This window comes from Corylus avellana, chromosome 1, assembly GCF_965113065.1.
Source record: "Corylus avellana chromosome 1, dhCorAvel1.hap1.2, whole genome shotgun sequence".
NCBI classification, from domain to species: domain Eukaryota; kingdom Viridiplantae; phylum Streptophyta; class Magnoliopsida; order Fagales; family Betulaceae; genus Corylus; species Corylus avellana.
The window spans coordinates 6,631,634-6,653,891 of NC_142490.1; the positions used below are offsets into that span (position 1 = coordinate 6,631,634).

General features: G+C 36.6%; 2 protein-coding genes across 2 annotated transcripts; both read right to left on the reverse strand.

The window, feature by feature from the left end:
- Positions 1 to 3,113: 3,113 nt before the first annotated feature.
- On the reverse strand, positions 3,114 to 6,861 carry LOC132168978 (putative calcium-transporting ATPase 13, plasma membrane-type). The gene is made up of 2 exons (XM_059580074.2): positions 5,950 to 6,861; positions 3,114 to 5,602 (listed from the first exon to the last, which is right to left on the reverse strand). Exons 1-2 carry the CDS (start codon positions 6,856 to 6,858, stop codon positions 3,452 to 3,454), a joined length of 3,060 nt encoding a protein of 1,019 aa, XP_059436057.2. The 5' UTR covers positions 6,859 to 6,861; the 3' UTR covers positions 3,114 to 3,451.
- A 3,932-nt stretch (positions 6,862 to 10,793) lies between these two features.
- LOC132168979 (putative calcium-transporting ATPase 13, plasma membrane-type) lies at positions 10,794 to 19,660 on the reverse strand. The gene is made up of 3 exons (XM_088517531.1): positions 18,788 to 19,660; positions 17,251 to 18,710; positions 10,794 to 11,720 (listed from the first exon to the last, which is right to left on the reverse strand). Exons 1-3 carry the CDS (start codon positions 19,658 to 19,660, stop codon positions 11,027 to 11,029), a joined length of 3,027 nt encoding a protein of 1,008 aa, XP_088373657.1. The 3' UTR covers positions 10,794 to 11,026.
- Positions 19,661 to 22,258: the final 2,598 nt, after the last annotated feature.

Consider the following 22,258-nt stretch of genomic DNA (forward strand, 5'->3'; position numbering starts at 1 on the left):
AAATCAAGATCATCTGTCATGGGTAGCCAAGCAGATCATTCTTAACTGAAACATGCAAAATGATTTGTCAAGATCTTTTTAATGAAATGCACTTCTCTATGATTTTTTTTATAATCTTTTTTTTTTCTTCATATGTATAAGTAATGGTCTAATAGAAATATGCCTTCAAGTATACAAGAAAAATACATTAGAAAACACTTACTAAAAAGAAAAATATTAGCAAATATCAGCAGTGCTTCTTTGTCTTTCCTTTGCCCTCACCCTTTAAGAAGATTGGCTTCTTAATATCTCTTGAGAGGTTCTGCAGTTATGGTTTTAAATAATTTTTTAATTCTACCTTCATTTTTTGGCTCTTCTTGCACCAAACAACACGGACTGCTTGGCCGGGGCTGTTTGATTAATTTATATGAGCCACATTGATTTGCAGAGAAAATTCTCCCTTTCTTTCTTTCTCTCTTTCTCCCTCTTTCTTTCTTTCACACTTCTACACAAAAATATATATATTTAAAAAAATAAAAAATGTACTTTTTCGGTAACTATTTTGACCATTATGCAAAAGATGCTCTTTCGTGTTGAATATAAAACTTCCTCTACACTTTGGAGTGGATGAGACAGTTACCAGATACAAGCCTTTATCAATGGGGTTTATCGACATGACATTGGTTAGAACTTAGAAGCAACTTGGAGGGACCAGATATGGTCCGTTATGGCTGTTGTGACCCCTTGATTTCAACTTTACAAATTTACAGCCTAAACTTAACATGACGTTTAGCAGCCATGCACTTTCTGTCAACAGCTTTTTGGCACCACCTTTCTTGTCGAATAAATTAAAATGGGGTTTATTGACATGACATTGGTTAGAACTTAGAAGCAACTTGGAGGGACCAGATATGGTCCGTTATGGCTGTTGTGACCCCTAGATTTCAACTTTACAAATTTACAGCCTTAACTTAAAATGACGTTTAGCAACCATGCACTTTTTGTCAACAGCTTTTTGGCACCACCTTTCTTGTCGAATAAATTAAAATTTCCACTTGTTCATGTATATGTTTGAAAAATTAACATCAGATCTACCTGTCTGATTTCTATAGGAATATTTCACAATTTTCTGCTGATATCATTGGTTCCCCAACAACTTTCAATTTGCAAAGTAGCCATGGATTACCAACAAGTCCATAATTATGAGTGTCCCTCTCAAACTGTACAGTGCAGCTGACTGGTTCTCTTTCTTAAATATAAAAAAAAATTACAAAAAGTCAGATGTCCCAGCTTCTCTAAAGATTAAAAATGCTACGGTGCTGCATTAGCATTGGGGATAGTACTATAACTTATCATAGCTTTCTTATTCATTATTTTAACAAAAAAGTATTTCTTTTTCCTCTTTTCTTTTCTTTTCTTTTTTTTTTTTTTTGTAAAACAATAAATAAATAAATAAATAAAGGGTATTAAAACTTGTTCCGCAAGTTGTTAAAAAGCTCTCTCTGAAAAAGCTTCTGATACAGAATCTCTGTGCTAGGGAGGTCCCTACTCCCCCTCTGGCTTTATCCTTTACTGCTTTTATATTCTTTATCTTCTTGTTTGAGGTTTTGGAGATCGTATCTGCATACATCCATCAAATTTGTTTTGTTATATTTATATCTGCTTTTATATTCTTTCACATGTAGTCTATAACTTTTACCAACGAACCTATGTGAACATATTTTGCTGGAACCACTTCCCCTGTACCAACCTAGTAGGCCACAGACGTGGAAATTTATAGAAAGGCCATTAACTGACTTTTACTTATACATGTGAAAGTTTGTAAAGGCAAAAAGACTACTTATATATCTTGCAACCTTGGTAACAGAATTCTCTTCTTATCTTCTACCAAAAGCAAAAAGAGTACTTACTTGCAACCTTGGTAATGGATCACTTTTTTTCTATCTTCTTCCAAAAGATGAACGTTGATGGTTCCATCTTAAAGCAATTACTTTATCTCAAGCATGAGAGCATTATGAATACCAAAATGAAAATAACTTCAAAGTACCTTTAATATATTTAGCTTATATATATATTCACTACAAAAACAAAAACAAAACAAAAAACAAAAAACAAAAAAAGAAGCGTTTTTAGTGATGTGTCTACAGTGCATGATTTTTTCACACGTCACCATTTGGTGACGTGTTAAATTTGACACATTACCATTTAGTAGCGTGTCAACTTTGACACGTTACTAAAGTTGTCAAAGTTTTTTTTTTTTTTTTTATATTTTTTTTTAATTTAGTTTTTGAAATGATGGCGTGTCAAATTTGACACGTTACTAAAATTGTCATTTTTTTTTTAATTAAGATACTAGTGATGTGGCAGAAGTGCCACGTCACCCCATTGGTGATATGCCAACTAGACACACGTCACCAGTGGGTATTGGGAACATGCGCTAGCTGCTTCCCTCTTTTTCTCTTTTTCTTTTTTCTTCCCTCTTTTTTCTTCCTCCCGGCCGCGCGCTACCTTCTTCTTTCTTCTTCTCTTTTTCAATCTGCGCATTCACGCCCAGTATACCCCCATGCCAGCTCCCTCTTGTCTCAAATGAAAAGAATAAAAAGAAAAGGAGAAGAGAAAAAGAAGAGAAGATAAGAAGAAGATGAAAAAGAGAAGAGAAGATCTGTTTTTTTTTAATTTTTGCTGGGTTTGGGATTTCAAATTTTTTGTTGTTGCTTGGTTTGGGTGTTTGAAATTTTTTTGGGTCTGATTTTTTTGGTTGATTTTTCGGTCATTTGTCTTAGCTTTTAAACATATTGATTTTTCTGGTTCTTTGGTGTCGTAGGTTTCTGATTTCGGGTACTTTCCAACTCTACACAGTAAGTGAAATTTTTGCTGCTGTGTTTGATTTTTTGTTGCTGGGTTTGAATCTATTGATTAATTCCAAGTTCAATTAATTTTTTTTTCAATTAAATTTTGATATGTTGTTGGGTTTGAATTTTTGAAAATTAGATCCCATGATATTATCTAAAAAAAAAATTAAAATAAAAAAATAATTCCGGAAAAAATTTTTGAATTTTTTTTTTAATAATTTTTTAAACTTTAGTAACGTATCACAAACTTAATACGTTACTAAAGTTTAATAATGTGTCAATTTCTGACACGTCACCCAAGGGTGAGGTATCAAACTTGACACGTTACTAAATTTTCATTAGTAACTTTCAACTTATTAACCTGCCACACATGTTGCTAATAACACGTCATTAACGGGCTGTTACCAAAAAAATAAATTTTTTGTAGCGATTAATCATCTACTCAAGGAAATACAATTCAAGACTTGCATGCAGAGCTTATAGCTAGAAACTAGATTCAATATTTACACATTTGAAATAACAAACTCTTAAATTTAATTTCATCCCATGAAAGCTGAATAACAACGAACCTAAAGACTTTCCTGTGACTTCTATGGTGAGAAATAATCTTAGCTAGTGTTTCAGAAAGCATGAACAGGGATGCACTTGACGAGCCAAGCAATTGGCCAAGACAAAGCCGCAAGTCCAATGCAAACACCCCATTGCCCCCAGTCCAGCCTCACAGTATGGGCAAACCTCTTCAGAATCTCCACCATTATCGATTGAAGAACTATGGTGATTCCAATGATTACTAAAAACAACTTGTTCTGAAGCAACCCCGTGAATATATTCTTCTTCTCCAGCTTCCTTGCATTAAATTCGTTGAAGACTTGGCAGAGGACAAAAGTATTGAAAATCAGGGTGTTGTTAACCTTCTCGTTTACACCAAAGATGGACGTTCCTTTAAATTGTAAAACCAATAAGATGGTTATCTGATACAAAGCCTGAACAATGAGATTCCTCCACATGATTCTGGTTATAAGTGGCTCTGATCTGCCAACAGGCGCCTTTGCCAGGAGATCATTAGTGGGTTTCTCTGTGGCCAAGGCTAAAGCTCCCAAGGTGTCCATTATTAGGTTCACCCACAATAGCTGGACTGTAGTCAGTGGCATCTTACCAGAGGAAACAGCTGCAACAAAGTTGATGACAAGGGCGGCGACATTCACTGTGAGCTGAAACTGAAGGAACTTTTGAATGTTGTTGTAGACACACCTTCCCCACTTCAACACTGTCACAACAGATTCAAAATTGTCGTCCAAGATTACAATATCTGAGCTCTCTTTGGCAACTTCAGTTCCTTGAATCCCCATGGAAAGCCCAATGTCTGCTTCCTTTAGAGCAGGTGCATCGTTGGTTCCATCACCTGTGACTGCGACCACATGGCCTTTTTGCTTGAGGCATTGCACCATCAGAAGCTTGTCAAGAGGGGATGACCTGGCCATTACACGGATTTTATTGACCTTTTCCATTCTCTCTTCCGGTGAGTAATTTCTAAATTTTACCCCTTCTAAAACAGCTTCATTATCCAAATCCCCATCAGGATTCAAAATCCCGCTTTCAATAGCTATGGCCCTTGCTGTGTGCACATTGTCGCCAGTGATCATTTTGATGTTCACCCCAGCTGCTTTGCATGATTCTACGGCTTTTTTGACTTCTTTTCGACACGGGTCCTTCAAGCCAATTACTCCTAATAATGTTAGTCCGTTTTCTTCAAGGTTATTCTCAAGAACTTGCCTGCTTTCTTCTCCTTTTTCTTTGTAAGCAAAGGCAATGCATCGGAGGCTTTTTGCTGCCATGTTCTTAATAATAGTCTCAAGCTGCTGCCTTTCTTCCAAGTCCATTGCTTTCAGCATCCCCGCTTTGTCATAATAACTTGAACACGATGTCAATATCATCTCAGCAGCTCCCTTCCAGTGAGTATGAATTGTATTCTCACTCTTGTTCTTCACCAAAACACCGCTTCTCTTTTTCTCAGAGTTGAAAATCTCTACATGGATGATCTTATTATTTTTCTTAACTTCTTCAATATTCATATCCAAATTATGACAAGCCCAATAAAGTATTGCTTTCTCCGTTGGGCTACCAGAAATTTCAGGATCAGAAGCAGAATGTTGTTTGAAAACTGTACCTGTTGTGTTTAGACCAACGGCTTGTTGCAATAGTTTGAGAACATTACCTTCCATATCCAAAGCTGTTTCATCATCCTTAACTGTTTCCTTTCCAAGCCAAAACTCTGTTACTTTCATTTCGTTTAATGTAAGGGTGCCTGTTTTGTCTGTGCAGATTGTTGTGGCGGAGCCCATTGTCTCACAAGCAGATAGTTTTCTGACCATGGCTTGATCAGCCATCATACGCTTCATCGAATAAGCCAGAGTTAGGGTCACAGCCAGAGGCAAGCCTTCCGGAATGGCCACCACGATGATAGTGACAGCAGCAGCAACAATTTTCACCATTGCATTCAGCACATCATCAGACTTCGTCTTGCTGCCATTAAATTCCTTGTTTCCACTGTCATCTTTTGTGTTTCCTGTGAAGTACCGAATTAGCAGAACTGCAAGAACAGTTGCAGCCACAGCCAACCCAACCTTTCCAATATATGAAGTCAGCTTGTTCAGTCGTGCTTGTAGTGGCGTCTCCTCATTCAAGCCACCGTTTATTGAACTCATCATCTCACCCCAGACGGTGTTCATGCCCACAGAAGTCACAAGCATGAAGCCAATGCCATCTGTCACCTGTTCAAATATAAATTAAATAATTAAATATATCTACTTTTATTAATTTAAACTTTTAGAATAAGTAATTATTTAATATACTATCATAACAAACCTTCTAAGTTCACGACATTTTGAATAAAAAAGTAAATAGAGTGCTAAAATATAAATTAAATGATAAATAAGTTCATGCTCACAGACGTCAAAAGCATGAAACTAATGCAGCTAATGTCATATACTCGTAACAGTTTAAACTTTTAAAATAAGTAATTTTTTAGGGTACTATAATAACAATGATTTTGAGTATGCAACGTTGTGTAGTATTAAAATATAAATTAAATGACAAATAAGTAGTTATATAAAATCACCTTAGTGCCGGAAAGCAGAAAGGGACATGTTTCATGGATATTGACGTGGTCGCTTTCACCGGTCATGCTAGACTCATCCACCATCAAGGAATGCCCTTCCAAGAACAACCCATCTGCCGGAATCTGATCGCCGATCTTCAAGCAGACGATATCACCCACAACAATTTCAAAGATGGATATAGGCTGCGGCCTCCCATCTCTCACAACTTCTACTCTTATATCACTCCTCTTTGTTGAAAGCTTGTCAAATTGCTTTGATTGCTTAAAGTTGCTCACAGCCGACACGGCAACAACCAATACGACAGCAACAATGATACTCCCACCATCGTACCACCCATCTTTCCACCCATCTTGCTTGATACCAAAGGCTAAAGAAAGTACAGCACATGCCAAAAGAATGATTATAGTTGTGTCTTTTAATGCTTCAATGACGAAGCTAAGAAAGCTTCTTGGTGGTTTCTTTAGGTATTTATTGGCACCAAAAACATTCCTCCTACGTATAATATCAGCATCGCTACCAGTAATACCATGTTTTACATCAGATTCAAGGACTAAAACAAGTTGATTAACCCCTCCAAAGTGATTCAAAGAATCAGATTTTTTGTCCCTTACCATGTCACTCAATATTTTGGGATCAACGTTGAGAAACGAAACGGGTTTGCCAGGCGAGGTATCCTCCTCGGCGGTGGCGGCGGCGGGCTGCATATCAATGGCAACGTAAGAGAGGGTGCGCAAGAGAGGGCCATTCTTGTCAATAACTTTCTTGGACAAAGAAATAAGAGCCCTGGTGAAGCATATGGCTTTGAAAGCTTTCCGCCATCTCCGCTGGGGGGTCTTGGAGATCACTTTCCACTGTTCTTGATCGAATATGGGTTGATCGCCAGGCTTTCGCAACCTCAGAGCAGACATTTTGATGTTGCCTAAGAATGAAGCGGAGTACTTTTTTTTTTTTTGGAAGGATTACAGCTCGTTTGAGAGTGTTTTTTTAAATCAAATTGCAATTTTAAAGTATTTGAAATTGCAATTTTAAAAACATAAATTTTAAAATTATAAAAAAATCCTGTGTGATCTTAAAAAGTGACAATTTTAAAAATACAATTTGTAAAATTGCACTTATTAAAATCGCACTTCAAACGAGCTCGTAGTGTGCGAGAGAGAGAGAGAGAGAGAGAGAGAGAGAGAGAGAGAATCTTGAATGCCTACGACGATTTGTTTGATAATTCTTCGTATATATATATATAGAGGCTATAGAATAGGCGTTCAGAAATTTCACTGTAATTTCGTGTGGGCGTCGCCGAAAGTTTTCCATGTGATTCGGTATATGGGACTTTTCATCTACTTTGAGCTTCTTTAAGGGGTTGCTTGGAAAAGGGGTTGGCGTCCTTGTTACTATTTATCACTGTTTCTTAAAAAAATTAATATTAAAATATTTTAACTTTTTCACAACATTTACTTTTTATTATTATTTAAATAAAAAATTCATTGCAAATCAAACTTTTTTCACTTTTCATACTATTTTTTAACTTTTTACTTTTTCGACTTTAGAAGCCTTTTATATATATATAAAAAAAAAAAGAATAATAAAGATTCAACTATTTTACTCAACTTTTACATTATTTTTTAATTAAAAAAAAATGTGTGAAGCAATAATATATATATATATATATATATTTGTCCTTTTGGTTCACAAACTTTTTCTGGTCATTATTATGAATAAAAATGCAATATTTATTTTTTAAAAAAAAAATACCAAATAAAAGAATGACCAAAATAAAAATTATTACTTCCAAAACTTTTTTTAATTTTTAATTTTGTTATTTTTTTAAATTAAATATATATATATATATATATATATATATTGACCCAAAGTTGACCCCAAGTCAAAAAAGTATCATTCTTAGAAAGAAAATGGGTCAAATGGGTCATTTGCTGATGCACTACCGAGAACTGTCACTGTTGGCCAACATGCATAGCTTGCAGAAAAAGTATTCTGACATCTTGCAGAAAAGAGAACATGACGTCATTTTTCAGTTTTTATATTTTTATAATTTTATAATTATAAATAATACAGTCACAATTTTATGAGATCTAATTGAATATATAAAATGATAAAATCCGTCAAAAGTTTCTTTCTATGCGCGTCTTCGTACGTCAAGGCAAATTAAAGAATAAATTCGATTGCATTGGAAAGCATTAAAAGTGAGTTATCAAATTTAGAAATCAAACTATTGTTTGGATTCTAAACTTTAAATAGATTTGATCCCTTTCCCTCCTCTCTTCAATTGACAACAAAAGCAATAAAGTTTCAAGCATTGATTCATATTAACGTAAAGGGAAAAGAAAGAACGCGTGGGAATTGAAACAGAAACTACCCACGCAGTTTCCTCGAAAGTTAAAGAGACGTGTCATATATCATTCTTTGAATCTTATTTTTATATTTTAACTTTTCAAAATTATTATTGAATTGATAGAATCTATGTGTAGGACTAAGAAATAAATTCCATTTAAGGTATAGACTGTATGTCGCGTATATTTATTATAATTATAAAATAAATATAATTACGGTATTAAGTGATTTATTCTAACTAAAAGATATTTTGTGGAATCAAATATTAGAATTGGTTTGATTGTGTTATTCTTCCTTGATGGGAGGAGTAAAATAAGGTAACAAATCAGAGATAAAGCCATGTGTATCTTCTAAATTATTAGAAGATATCTCTTGAATCTATATGCTAACAATATAACCTCCTAGATTCGGGGATAATTTTGAAATGTGAAAAGATGGGAGAAAAATCCGGAGAAGATATGTTCAAATAGAATAGACCCAGTTGATCACTCTTACCCTTTGTTAATTTTTTAAAAAAAAAATGAAGAAGGGAATAATCTGTACACGCAATTAAAAAAAGTGGAAACTACTTGGTAAATGTTTGAATGTCTTGCATTCTTGGAATGCAAGTAGTGGGAATAGTAATAGAGAATTACAAGAGGTTTCTTATGATAACATTCCCTTCTCCTTTTCCCAGAACGTACGTGGAAAGAACAAATACCAAACAGGAACCAGATAGGAAGAATGGAGAAAAATGCAAAGAGATGGGAGAGCTTTTATCTTTAATTTATATATTTTAAGCACATATATTTCTTAATCTTCACTAAAGCTCACAGTCACAGAGTACTTCTTGCTTTATTCTCACCTTTGGAAAATCTTTTCTGATAAGAATTGTTTCCCAGTACTGTTTTCCATTGAAAAAACTGCACAAGTTCCTTTTCAAAATTCTACTTTTTTTTCCAAATTCAATGATTCCTTAGACTGATCTCTCCTCAAAAAAGATAGAACAAAAAAAAAAAAAAAAAAAAAAGGGAGCAAAGAGATGTCTAGCAAACGAACTAAGGCTGATAATTTAACTCGCAACCCATAAACTCGACACATAATTTTAAGATTAGGGTTTACGTTAAACGGTTCATGTTATAAACGAGTCACCCGTTTTATAAACGTGTCGTGTTCGTATTGACGGGTTAACCGGGTTGACACAAACTCAACACGTAAACCCGTAGGGGTGAAATTTAAAACCGCCTAACTGCAACCGCTAACTGCCTAACCACTTTTAAAGCGGTTAGTAAAAATCGCTAACCGCTTTTTTTAAAATATAATATATATATATATATATATAAGTCGTGAGTTTATAAACTTTTTTTGGTTGATTGAAATGGGCCTCAAGCTTCAAGTTCAACCATGTTGGTTTTTTTGGTTGCTTGTGAGTTTATGAACTTGTTTGTGTTTTATTTTATTTCTATGTGTGAGTTTATGAACTTGTTTGAGTCTATATATAAGACTACAAGTGAAGTGATGATTTTGTTGTAATTTTATTTGTATATTATATGATTTGTAGATTTGTAGAAGATGGCCAACAAGATTTTGGTATATAACAATTTTTAATGCTAAAATGGCCATGAAAAGGGAAAAAAAAAAAAAAGTTTAAAATAGCAAAAAAATGTTTAAAGTGAGCCCAAAACTGGTCCAAAATCAGCCCAAAATCGGTCCAAAAAAAGGCCCAAAAAAGCAGTTAGAAAAAAGCGGTTAACCGCTACCCGATTAGCGGAGGCGGTTGTGGTTAGCGGTTTTAGCTACTAACTGTTAACCGCAACCGCTATTTCACCCCTATAAACCCGTTTTGCCAGCCCTAAACAAAACTACCAAATCTGTGTATTTTAGGAGAGGGACCCGCTTTTTGATTTATGCAATTTGGAAAGAAAAAAAAAATGTAACACTTTTAAAATGAGATTTTTAAAAATATATTTAAATATTTAGTAAAATTACAATTTGACCTTTAAAATAATGGGTTTAAAAAACATACATCTTGCCGATGGTTTACAACCATGGATTTCTTTTTATGCTTTTAAATTGTCATTTTTTTTAAGGGAAAGTCCACATAACCCCCTCAAACTACCACTCAATTGACAATATCCCCCCAAACTTTCAATTGTGACAATGTCCCCCCAAACTTTCAACCCCCTCTCTTTCCCTTCCTCCCCCCTGTTGCCTTACTTCTCGTTCACGTTTCTTCCCCCTCCAATTAGGGAAAAGAGTAATCGACTGAATGGCTGGGTTTTAGACCCATTTTTTAGTAAAGACAAGGAGTTAACAGACCAATTTTATCTAGCCTGTAGATTTAGGATTGCAGTTTCAATAAATACAATTTAAACTGCACTTTATAAAAATACAATATTTAAAATTGAAGTTAGCATTTGGTAATAAATACGATTTCAAATAGCAATTTTCACAATATATATATATATATATTTTGAACAAGATTTCAACATTTATTGATAACAAACCGACTCCCAAACATAGATTAATTTCTCCTAGCTGACAAAATACCATAGATACATGCTGGGATTTCTCTAATCCAAACTCTATTTAATCAGGCACGAATACCAATCATGACATACATGAAGAGCTTATTGCTAGTAATTAAGTAGATTCAATATTTACATAAATTTGAAATAAGAAACTCTTTCTTGCCATGAAAAGCTGAATAACAAGGAACCTAAAAAGTGAGAGCTAATCTTAGCTAGTGTTTCAAGATGCAGAAACTGGAATACACTTGACGAGCCAACCAATTGGCCAAGACAAAGCAGCAAGTCCAATGCAGGCACCCCATTGCCCCCAATCCAGCCTCACAGTATTGGCAAACCTCTTCAGAATCTCCACCATTACCGATTGAAGAACTATGGTGATTCCAATGATTGCTAAAAACGACCTGTTCTGAAGCAACCCTGTGAATATATTCTTCTTCTCCAGCTCCCTTGCATTAAATTCGTTGAAGACTTGGCAGAGGACAAAAGTATTGAAAATCAGGGTGTTGTTAACATTCTCGTCTACACCAAAGATGGACCTTCCTTTGAATTGTAAAACCAGTAAGATGGTTATCTGATACAAAGCCTGAGCAATGAGATTCCTCCACATGATTCTGGTTATTGGTGGCTCTGATCTGTCAACAGGCGGCTTTTTCATGAGATGATTAGTGGGTTTCTCTGTGGCCAAGGCTAAAGCTCCCAAGGTGTCCATTATTAGGTTCACCCATAATAGCTGGACTGTAGTCAATGGAATCTTACCAGAGGAAACAGCTGCAACAAAGTTGATGACAAGAGCGGCGACATTCACTGTAAGCTGAAACTGAAGGAACTTTTGAATGTTGTTGTAGACACACCTTCCCCATTTCAACACTGTCACCACAGATTCAAAATTGTCGTCCAAGATTACAATATCCGAACTCTGTCAAGCAAAGCAAAGCTTTGTTGCATTAATGGAGAAACAGAGTAATGAAGATCAAATGAGGAGAAGGGAAGAAAGAATAGAGAGAAAATCAGAAACTTGTATTCTGTAATATTTGATCTTAAACTGTTACAATGAAGAGAATCAGTTTATATACATGAAATCAGAACTTAGCTAAACAAACTAACTTAACTAACCAACAACAGAAAAACAGAATGAACAGAATGAGAAAAGAATAAGTTTGTTTAACATGCGTGCATATATCTGAAACTCCCCCTCAAGATGGATGGCAAACATCCTTGACAAACATCTTGGAAAGTAACCGAGAAAAATCCTTAAAACCAAGGCCTTTTGTGAAGATATCGGCCAGTTGGTTCTGAGAAGACACATGCAAAGTTCTGAGCAAACCAAGTTGAAGCTTTTCACGAACTAAATGGCAATCAATCTCTATGTGTTTAGTTCTCTCGTGAAAAACAGGATTGGCAGCTATATGCAAAGCAGACTTGCTGTCACAGAAGAGTAATGCAGCCTTTGGATGAGGTATATGAAAATCATGAAGAAGAGAGATAAGCCATGTTAGTTCACAAGCAGTAGATGCCAAAGCCCTATATTCTGCCTCAGCAGAAGACCTGGAGATGGTGTGTTGTTTCTTTGATTTCCAAGAAACTAATGAATTACCAATGAACACACAGAAACCAGTAATTGATCTTCTAGTATCAACACAACCTGCCCAATCCGAATCTGAAAAGGCCTTTAGACAAAAATCTGACTGAGCAGAAAACAAAAGCCCTTGAGCAGGAGAGTTCTTGACATATCTCAGCACTCTAGTAGCAGCATCTAGATGAGGTTGTCGAGGTTGGGCCATGAATTGACTCAAGACTTGAACAGAATAAGCTAGATCAGGCCGAGTTATAGTAAGATAAAGTAACCTGCCAACCAACCTCCTATAACTAGTTGGATCAGAAAGAAGATCCCCAACATCCTTAGAAAGCTTAAGATTTTGTTCAATGGGAAAAGAAACAGGTTTGGAAGCTAAGAGACCAGAATCTTCAAGAACTTCTAGGGCATACTTTCGTTGAGAGACAGAAATACCTTCTTTGCTTCTAGCAATTTCAAGTCCCAAAAAAAACTTCAAAGGGCCTAAATCTTTCAGCTTAAACCTATCATTAAGCAAAGTAATAAACTCAGAAACTGCTTTAGAATCATTGCTTGCTATGGCCACATCATCAACATAGATTAGAAGAGCAATGTAAGAAACACCCTGAAGCCTTGTAAACAAGGAGTAGTCAGCCTTAGATTGTACAAAACCAAGATCAATCAAAGCAGCAGAGAACTTAGAAAACCAATTCCTGGAAGCCTGCTTCAGACCATATAAGGACTTGGTCAATTTGCAAACCTTGTTCTCCCCCTTAACAGCAAATCCAGGAGGCATGGTCATGTACACCTCTTCATCTAAGTCTCCATGCAAGAAGGCATTATTAACATCCAATTGATGAATTAACCAACCCTTGGCTGCAGCAAGAGCTAAGAAAACCCTAACAGTGGTCATCTTGGCCACAGGTGAGAAGGTCTCATGATAATCCAAACCCTCACATTGGGTATACCCTTTTGCTACCAACCGAGCCTTGTACCTCTCAATGCTGCCATCAGACCTATGTTTCACTTTATAAACCCACTTACACCCTATAGGATGTTTATTAGGTGGTAGAGTAGTAACAACCCATGTATGATTTGTTTCAAGTGCAGTAATTTCAGCCTGCATAGCTGCACGCCAATTGGCATCCTTTACAGCTTGATGATAGAATTTAGGTTCAGACTGAGAAGAAATAGCTAAACAAAAGGATCTGTGAGAAGGTGACAAATTATGGTAAGAAACAAAAGAAGACAATGGATAAGCCTTACCTGAATCTGCATCCATTAAAGGAGATTGAAGTGGAGAAGTGAAAGCCAGTTTGCAATGAAAATCCTGCAAGTAACTAGGTTTGGATTTTACCCTAGTGGACTTTCTAAGAGGTGGACAGGGAACAGGAGTAGAATGATTAGGTTTAGAAACATGACTAGATGAATCTACATCTGCAGAAAGATTAGGAACAGAACTAGGTGAATCTAAATCTGCAGAAATAGGTGGGACTTGAGGAATTGATGCAGGAATGTCAGAAACAGAATCAGGAACAAAATGACTAGAATCAGGAACATTAGAGGAAGAAGGGGAATTATGTGGGATTGGTTGTGGAAAAGATGATGTAAAAACATCTTCATCTGAAAAATCAGAAACAGGAATGAATGGAAAAACATTGTCATGCAGTTGAGTAGATGTATGATCCAAATGAGAAGCATAAGGAAAAATTGTTTCATGAAAAACTGCATGTCTAGAAATAATAATGGAATGAGTATGAAGATTATAGAACTTGTATGCTTTCATGCCATATGGATATCCGATGAATATGGAAGGAATAGCCCTAGGATCAAACTTTGTTCTATTCCTAGACAAAGTTGACACATATGCTAAACAACCAAAGACCTTAAGATGAGAATAGGAAGGCACAACAGAATAGAGTAACTCATGTGGAGATTTATTGGAAAGTAAAGGTGTGGGAATTCGGTTTATAAGATGAGCTGCAGTAAGAATGCAATCTCCCCAGAATTTCAAAGGAAGATGTGACTGAAACCGAATGGACCTTGCAACATTTAACAAGTGTTGATGTTTCCTTTCAACTATAGCATTTTGTTGTGGGGTCTCAACACAACTAAGCTGATGGATAGTGCCTTGAGCAGAAAAAAAATCATTCATTTGGAATTCAAGTCCATTATCAGACCTTAGACACTTGACCTTTGATTTGAATTGAGTTTGAACAAAATTAAAGAATGCTTGGATGAAAGACTTGGTTTGAGACTTATGTTGCATCAAATGCACCCAAGTGAATCGACTGAAATCATCTACAATAGTAAGAAAGTAAACTGATCCATTTATTGATTTAGTAGCCAAAGGCCCCCAGATGTCACAATGAACTAGATCAAATGGAAACTTGGAAATTGAAGTACTAACAGGAAAAGAGAGTTTGTGTTGTTTTGCCATTGGACAGATTGGGCAAACACTCTCTGAATTACAAGATATTTCAGAAACATGCTTTTCTAAAAGCTTTATTCTAGCAAGAGAAGGATGACCTAATCTATAATGCCAAACATCAAGTGATGGCTTTTTGATGGAAGTGAAAGAAACATGCTGCTCAAAAGGAGGAAGAGAAACCGATGCTGGAACCTTGTTGTCTTGCAGCAAGTAGAACAATCCAGCTTCTTCCTTACCCACCCCAATCACTCTCCAATGGTGCAAACTCTGTATAAAACAATATCCAGCAAAGAAGATGAGACAACATCTTAGATGTTTAATAAGTTTGCTAGCTGAAATGAGATTGAAGGCAAAAGAGGGAACACACAAAACTTCAGTCAATGTAAGATTTTCTGAAAGTTTAACAGTACCAATGTGTGTGACAGCTGCTATGGAACCATTAGGTAAATTTACACAAGTTGAAACTACAGCAGTAATGGAAGTGAAAAAGGATGGAGAACTAACCATATGGTCGGTTGCACCAGTATCTATTATCCAAGAGTGTTTATGTTGTTTTGAAGATGGAACCATATTAACAAAAGTTGCAGAAAACACAGAATATCTTGGATTAAGAGATGAGTGATAACCTGATGCACCAACAGCAGAATGAGCAAAGTGTGCAGGGGGCTGTGCAGGGGACTGTGGTGATGACAATGAATACTGTTTCATCATATCCATGATGTTCTTGTATTGCTCAGAGATCATAGACAGATGAGGAGAAAACATTTGTTGAGCATGTAAACCAGAATCCTGCACCTGGTTTGCTGAATGCTGAATTGGTTTGCCTCGGGTAGATTTGAAACCAGGAGGATAACCATGCAATTTATAGCATTTCTCCACAGTATGGCCAACAAATCCACAATGAGAGCAAATAGGTTTATCTTTCCTATAAGTGTTTTGTTTGACAAACCTATTCCCTGAGGTAGATTTGGTCATAAAAGCAATAGGCTCATGATTGACAGTAGGAGAAGAAATAGGAGTAGGGTTGGAATTGGTCATTAGGGCAGAGGATTCATGGCTTAGAGAAGTGATTGTGATTTCTCTTTGTTTTTCCTCTTGAATTATAAGAGAAAAAACTTTATGTAAAGAAGGCAAAGGGTCAGTTAAAAGGATTTGAGCTCTAACAGCAGCAAACGAGTCATTCAGCCCCATTAAAAACTGATAGACTTTTTCTTGACTATGAATTTCAAGAATTGATTGAACTCTACCACAATTGCAGCAGTTGCATGCAGACATGGGTCTATAGTTATTAAGTTCCTCCCATAGAATTTTAAGCCTAGTATAGTAATGACTTACAGAGGAATTGTCTTGAGTGATGGCTGCAATGGCCTTCTGTAGTTGGAAAATCCGAGGACCATTTCTTTGGGAATAGCTTGCCTTGAGCTCATCCCACATATCCTGAGCAGACTTGATGTAGATTATGGTGGAAGCAATGTCCTTCGAAACTGAATGCAGAATCCAAGAGACCACCATGTCATTGCATCTGGTCCATGCTGGAAGAAGACTGTCACCAGCAGCTGGTTTTGGCATTGAACCATCAACAAAACATAACTTGTTCTTCGCACTCAGGGAAACAAGCATGGATCGACTCCATGTGTTGTAGTTATCCTCTGAAAGTGCACTGCCAACCAGATTAAGTGCTGGATTTTCTCCATTGCTAAGAAACAGAGGGCTCGAAGGATCGATGAACTGATTATTGAAACCAGTGTTTATAGAAGCGGAAGATGAAGGATTGAGAGATTGTGCCATTGAAGGATTGAGAGATTGTGCCATTGAAGGAATAGGAATAAACTTCACAAAGTGAAGGGCTCTGATACCATGTTAGAAATGGGTTTTGGGCCTAACTCAACCCAAAAGCTAGCTCAAGGGTTGAGGTTTCCCCTCACCTTATAAATGGACAATCTCCTTAATACCCAGGCAATGTGGGACTTCCAACATTTTCAGATATATGCACGCATGTTAAACAAACTTATTCTTTTCTCATTCTGTTCATTCTGTTTTTCTGTTGTTGGTTAGTTAAGTTAGTTTGTTTAGCTAAGTTCTGATTTCATGTATATAAACTGATTCTCTTCATTGTAACAGTTTAAGATCAAATATTACAGAATACAAGTTTCTGATTTTCTCTCTATTCTTTCTTCCCTTCTCCTCATTTGATCTTCATTACTCTGTTTCTCCATTAATGCAACAAAGCTTTGCTTTGCTTGACATGGTATCAGAGCCTAACCCAATTAATTGGCTGTGGCCCACCGTCACCCATTGTCGCACGTGTTGGCTTGGATGTCCTCCCGCCACACGTGAGGGGGCGTGTTGGAAGTCCCACATTGCCTGGGTATTAAGGAGATTGTCCATTTATAAGGTGAGGGGAAACCTCAACCCTTGAGCTAGCTTTTGGGTTGAGTTAGGCCCAAAACCCATTTCTAACAAACTCTCTTTTGCAACTTCAGTTCCTTGAATCCCCATGGAAAGCCCAATGTCTGCTTCCTTTAGAGCAGGAGCATCGTTGGTTCCATCACCTGTGACTGCGACCACGTGGCCTTTCTGCTTCAAGCACTGCACCATCAAAAGCTTGTCAAGAGGGGATGACCTGGCCATTACACGGATTTTATTGATCTTTTCCATTCTCTCTTCCGGTGAGTAATTTCTAAATTCTACCCCTTCTAAAACTGCTTCATTACCCAAATCCCCATCAGGATTCAGAATCCCGCATTCAATGGCTATAGCCCTTGCTGTGTGCACATTATCGCCGGTGATCATTTTGATGTTCACGCCAGCAGCTTTGCATGATTCTACAGCTTTTCTAACTCCTTTTCGACACGGGTCCTTCAAGCCAACTAATCCTAATAATGACAGTCCGTTTTCTTCAAGGTTATTCTCAAGAATCAGCTCGCTTTCTTCCCCTATTTCTTTGTAAGCAAAGGCAATGCATCGGAGGCTTTTTGCTGCCATGTTCTTAATAATAGTCTCAAGCTGCCGTCTTTCTTCCGACTCCATTGCTTTCAGCATCCCTGCTTTGTTATAATAAGTTGAACAAGATGTCAGTATCATCTCAGCAGCTCCCTTCCAATGAGTATGAATTGTATTCTCACTGTTGCTCTTCACCAAAACACCGCTTCTCTTTTTCATAGAGTTGAAAGTCTCTTTATGCACGATGTCATAATTATTCTCAAGTTCTTCCAAGTTCATACACAAATTAAAAAAAGCCCAAGAAAGTATTGCTTTCTCCGTTGGGCTACCAGAAATTTCAGGATCGGATACAGAATGTTGTTTGTAAATTGTACCTGTTGTGTTTAGACCAACGGCTTGGTGCAGTAGTTTAAGAACATTACCTTCCATATCCAAAGATGTTTCATCATCCTTCACTGCTTCCTTTCCAATCCAAAACTCTGTTACTTTCATTTCGTTTAATGTAAGGGTGCCTGTTTTGTCTGTGCAGATTGTTGTGGCGGAGCCCATTGTCTCACAAGCAGATAGTTTTCTGACCATGGCTTGATCAGCCATCATACGCTTCATCGAATAAGCCAGAGTTAGAGTCACAGCCAATGGCAGGCCTTCTGGAATAGCCACCACGATGATAGTGACAGCAGCGGCAACAATTTTCACCACTGCATTCAGCACATCATCAGACTTCGTCTTGCTGCCATTAAATTCCTTGTTTCCACTGTCATCTTTTGTGTTTCCTGTGAAGTACCGAATTAGCAGAACTGCAAGAACGAGTGCAGCCACAGCCAACCCAACCTTCCCAATACATGAAGTCAGCTTGTTCAGCCGTGCCTGCAGTGGCGTCTCCTCATTCAAGCCACCGGTTATTGAACTCATCATCTCGCCCCACACGGTGTTCAGGCCCACAGAAGTCACAAGCATGAAACCAATGCCATCGGTCACCTGTTAGAATATAAATTAGAGTTGATAGAGTGTTATAATCTAAATTAAATGATAAATAAGTAGTTATTTGAAATCACCTTTGTGCCAGAGAGCAAAAATGGATATCGTGTTTCATGGATCTCAATGTGATCGCTTTCACCGGTCATGCTAGACTCATCCACCATCAAGGAATGCCCTTCCAAGAACAACCCATCCGCCGGAATCTGATCGCCGATCTTCAAGCAGACGATATCACCCACAACAACTTCAAAGATGGATATAGGCTGCCGCCTCCCATCTCTCACAACTTCTACTCTTATATCACTCCTCTTCGTTGAAAGCTTGTCAAATTGCTTTGATTGCTTAAAGTTGCTCACAGCAGACACGGCAACAACCAAAACTACAGCAACAATGATACTCCCACCATCGTACCACCCATCTTTCCACCCATCTTGCTTGATACCAAAGGCGAGAGAAAGTACAGCACATGCCAAAAGAATGATTATAGTTGTATCTTTTAATGCTTCAATCACGAAGCTAAGAAAGCTTTTTGGTGGTGGCTTTTGGTATTTATTGGCACCAAAAACACTCCTCCTACGTACAACATCAGCCTCGCTACCATTAATTCCACGTTTCACATCAGTTTGAAGGACCAAAACAAGCTGTTTAACCCCTCCAAAGTGATTCAAAGATTCAAAGTTTTTATCCCTTACCATGTCACTCAATATTTTGGGATCAACGTTGAAAAACGAAACGGGTTTTTGAGGCAAGGAACCCTCCTCGGCGGCGGCGCCTGCGGTACGCGGCATATCAATGGCAACGTAAGAGAGGGTGCGCAAGAGAGGGCCATTCTTGTTAATTACTTTCTTGGACAAAGAAAGAAGAACCCTGGTGAAGTATATGGCTGTGAAAGCCAACCGCCACCTCCGCTGGTGGGTCTGGGAGAGTTTCTGCTGTTGTTGCTCGCACATTGTTAGATCGCCAGGCTTCCGAAATTACTGTGGGTCAAGAAGAATGGAGGTTGCATAAAGACTTTAGAGGCCACGTTGGCGGAAGAAGAAGAAGAAGAAACAGAAAAGTGGACTTGACATCATGTCCTACAAAAAACAATGACGTGATCGTCCTTACATGGCTTTTTGTTGCCCATGAACAGTGAGCTGTGAGCCTTATAGTGTCAATTAATTGAAATCAAACTATTGTACTTTAGAGAAATGCTATTTTTTTTTTAAAAAATTACTATTAATCTATATAGTCATATGTAGGTTTTACAAATTCAATTACGAATTGAAAAAAGAGTTGACAGAATAAGACAAGCTATGGTCCTCCCATTTGGGTCATACGAGAAGGAAAAAATCATTTATCATTGGAGGAATAGTGTCTCTTGTTTGTCATTTTAAACGAAAAGTTTATATTGTCCCTTTTAACCTTTTCAATTGACAACAAAAGCAATAGAGTTTCTAGCATGAAAGCATGCATGGGAACACGAAAAAGAAACTACGCAGGCAGTTTCCTCGATCGGAAGCCAAAAATTAAAAGATCCAAGAGGAAGAATAATAGTAAATTAGAAAAAAAAAAAAAAAAAAACAAAAACAAAAGAGGAAGAATAATAGTAAATTAGAAAAAAACAAAAGAGGAAGAACAATCGGTACCCGCAAAAAAAAAGGTGGAAACTTCTTCAGTGAGTGTGTGAATGTCTTGCATTAATGCAAATGGTGGCCGGGAATAGTCATAGACAATTACTATATATATATGGCTAGTTTATTAATACTTTTTAAAATGTATTTTTTGTTTTTTAACACGTAAATATGAAAATAATTTTAAATGTTTGAGTGTTTTGTTAGTATTTTGTGTTTGAAATGTTTGTTATTAATATATATATAGATTTTCTTCTATTTTAATTATTAAGAGAATTAAATCCAGGATCCTCCTACTAGTAGTACTCATTGATGCCCATATTGCTTCAAGCTGGGACTAGTTAATCAAGACATTTAACATGCATTGAACCCTAAATTTGATATCTCAGCGGGCAAGTGTTTTTTTGGGATTAGGATCAAAGAAATCATAGGTTCTCAAATTACAGAATTTAAGTTGTTTCTAGACATCGAGACACTTTAAAAACGTCACATATTAAAAATGTGGCATTTTACAATTGAGAATTTAATATATTTTCACCGAGCTCTTACTCTGTTGCTGTAAAAAAGGTTTTTAAAGAATAACAAAAGTGAAGAAAAAACATTTTGTAAGGAAAATATGTTCCGGCTATCTCGATAACTTGTCACTTTTTTTATATGTGACATTTTTGAAACATTTCGATACCTAAAAATGGCCTAAATTTTGTAATTTGAGAATCTATAATTTCTTTGAAATTGTAAGGGTCCTATAGGGGATCTTGATTTGTTTCTTTCACCCACATCATTGGAGCATCACCGTGATTAGGGGTGTATAGGCGGATGCAGATACGATTATTTGCAATATCAGCACCTACATCCGCAACATGTGGTATCACTTTTAGATACTCACATTCGCATCAATATCATGTTTTTACTAACTGCACCCACATGGTTATTGCAGTTATTATCCGCTATCTACATTTTAAGTAAGGGACATATTTTAGTCTCTTGGTCTTCTTTGGATCTCTCTTACGACCTATTTCAAACAATTTTGAAAATAATTTTGGCCAGTTTTTTTAGTATTTTTGAGTTGTTTTAATTATTTTAAGCCCTAATATTTTGAAAATATAATGATTTCACATTATTTTTGCCATTTTGCCCAAGTGAATGAGTGAATTGTGAAGGAAAAATATAAAACAATGTAAACATTACATATATATAATCCAAAACGATGTCGTTTTAGTGTTTAACACCAAAAACAATGTTGCTTTGTTAAATATAATATATAAAATATATTATATATAAAGGGTATGCGGAAGCAGTTATTAACCGCATCTGCATACCCTAAAACTGTCATCCGCATCCACATATGTGAATAATGACTTTTACTAACAACATCTACATCTGCATGTGCGAATAGCGGTTATGTGATACCCTGAATATTTAAGAAATATATTTACACACCTTAGTAATGTTTTATAAAACACTCGCTATTTTAATAAGGGCTTAAAAAATTTTCTATAATATCCAAATATCAATTTTAACTTTCATTTTCTGATTGAACGTTCGATCATGGACCACCAAACATTTGTTGTAACTCTAGCCTTGAACATTCCGCTGAGGACGTACAACTAAACATTCACTAAAAACCCTAGAATTGTAGTACAACAGTACATCGAACATTCAGGAATAGTATATACCGAATGATCGATTATCTTTGGAAAGCAAATTTAGCCTATTAGCCACCTCTTTCAGTCTTATCCACTAGCTCACTCCTATATAATTCCCTATGTTGCAGCTTATTTGATCAATTCTTGAGAGAAAAGGAAATCTTAGAGAGAGAAATGGTTGGTTTTGGTTTAAAACCATCATCTAGCTCCAAGGCAAGTCTTGAGCCTCTGTTTAAAATGGGCTCATTACTTATTTGCGGATAGTGGATAATAAACGCCGCGCAGATGC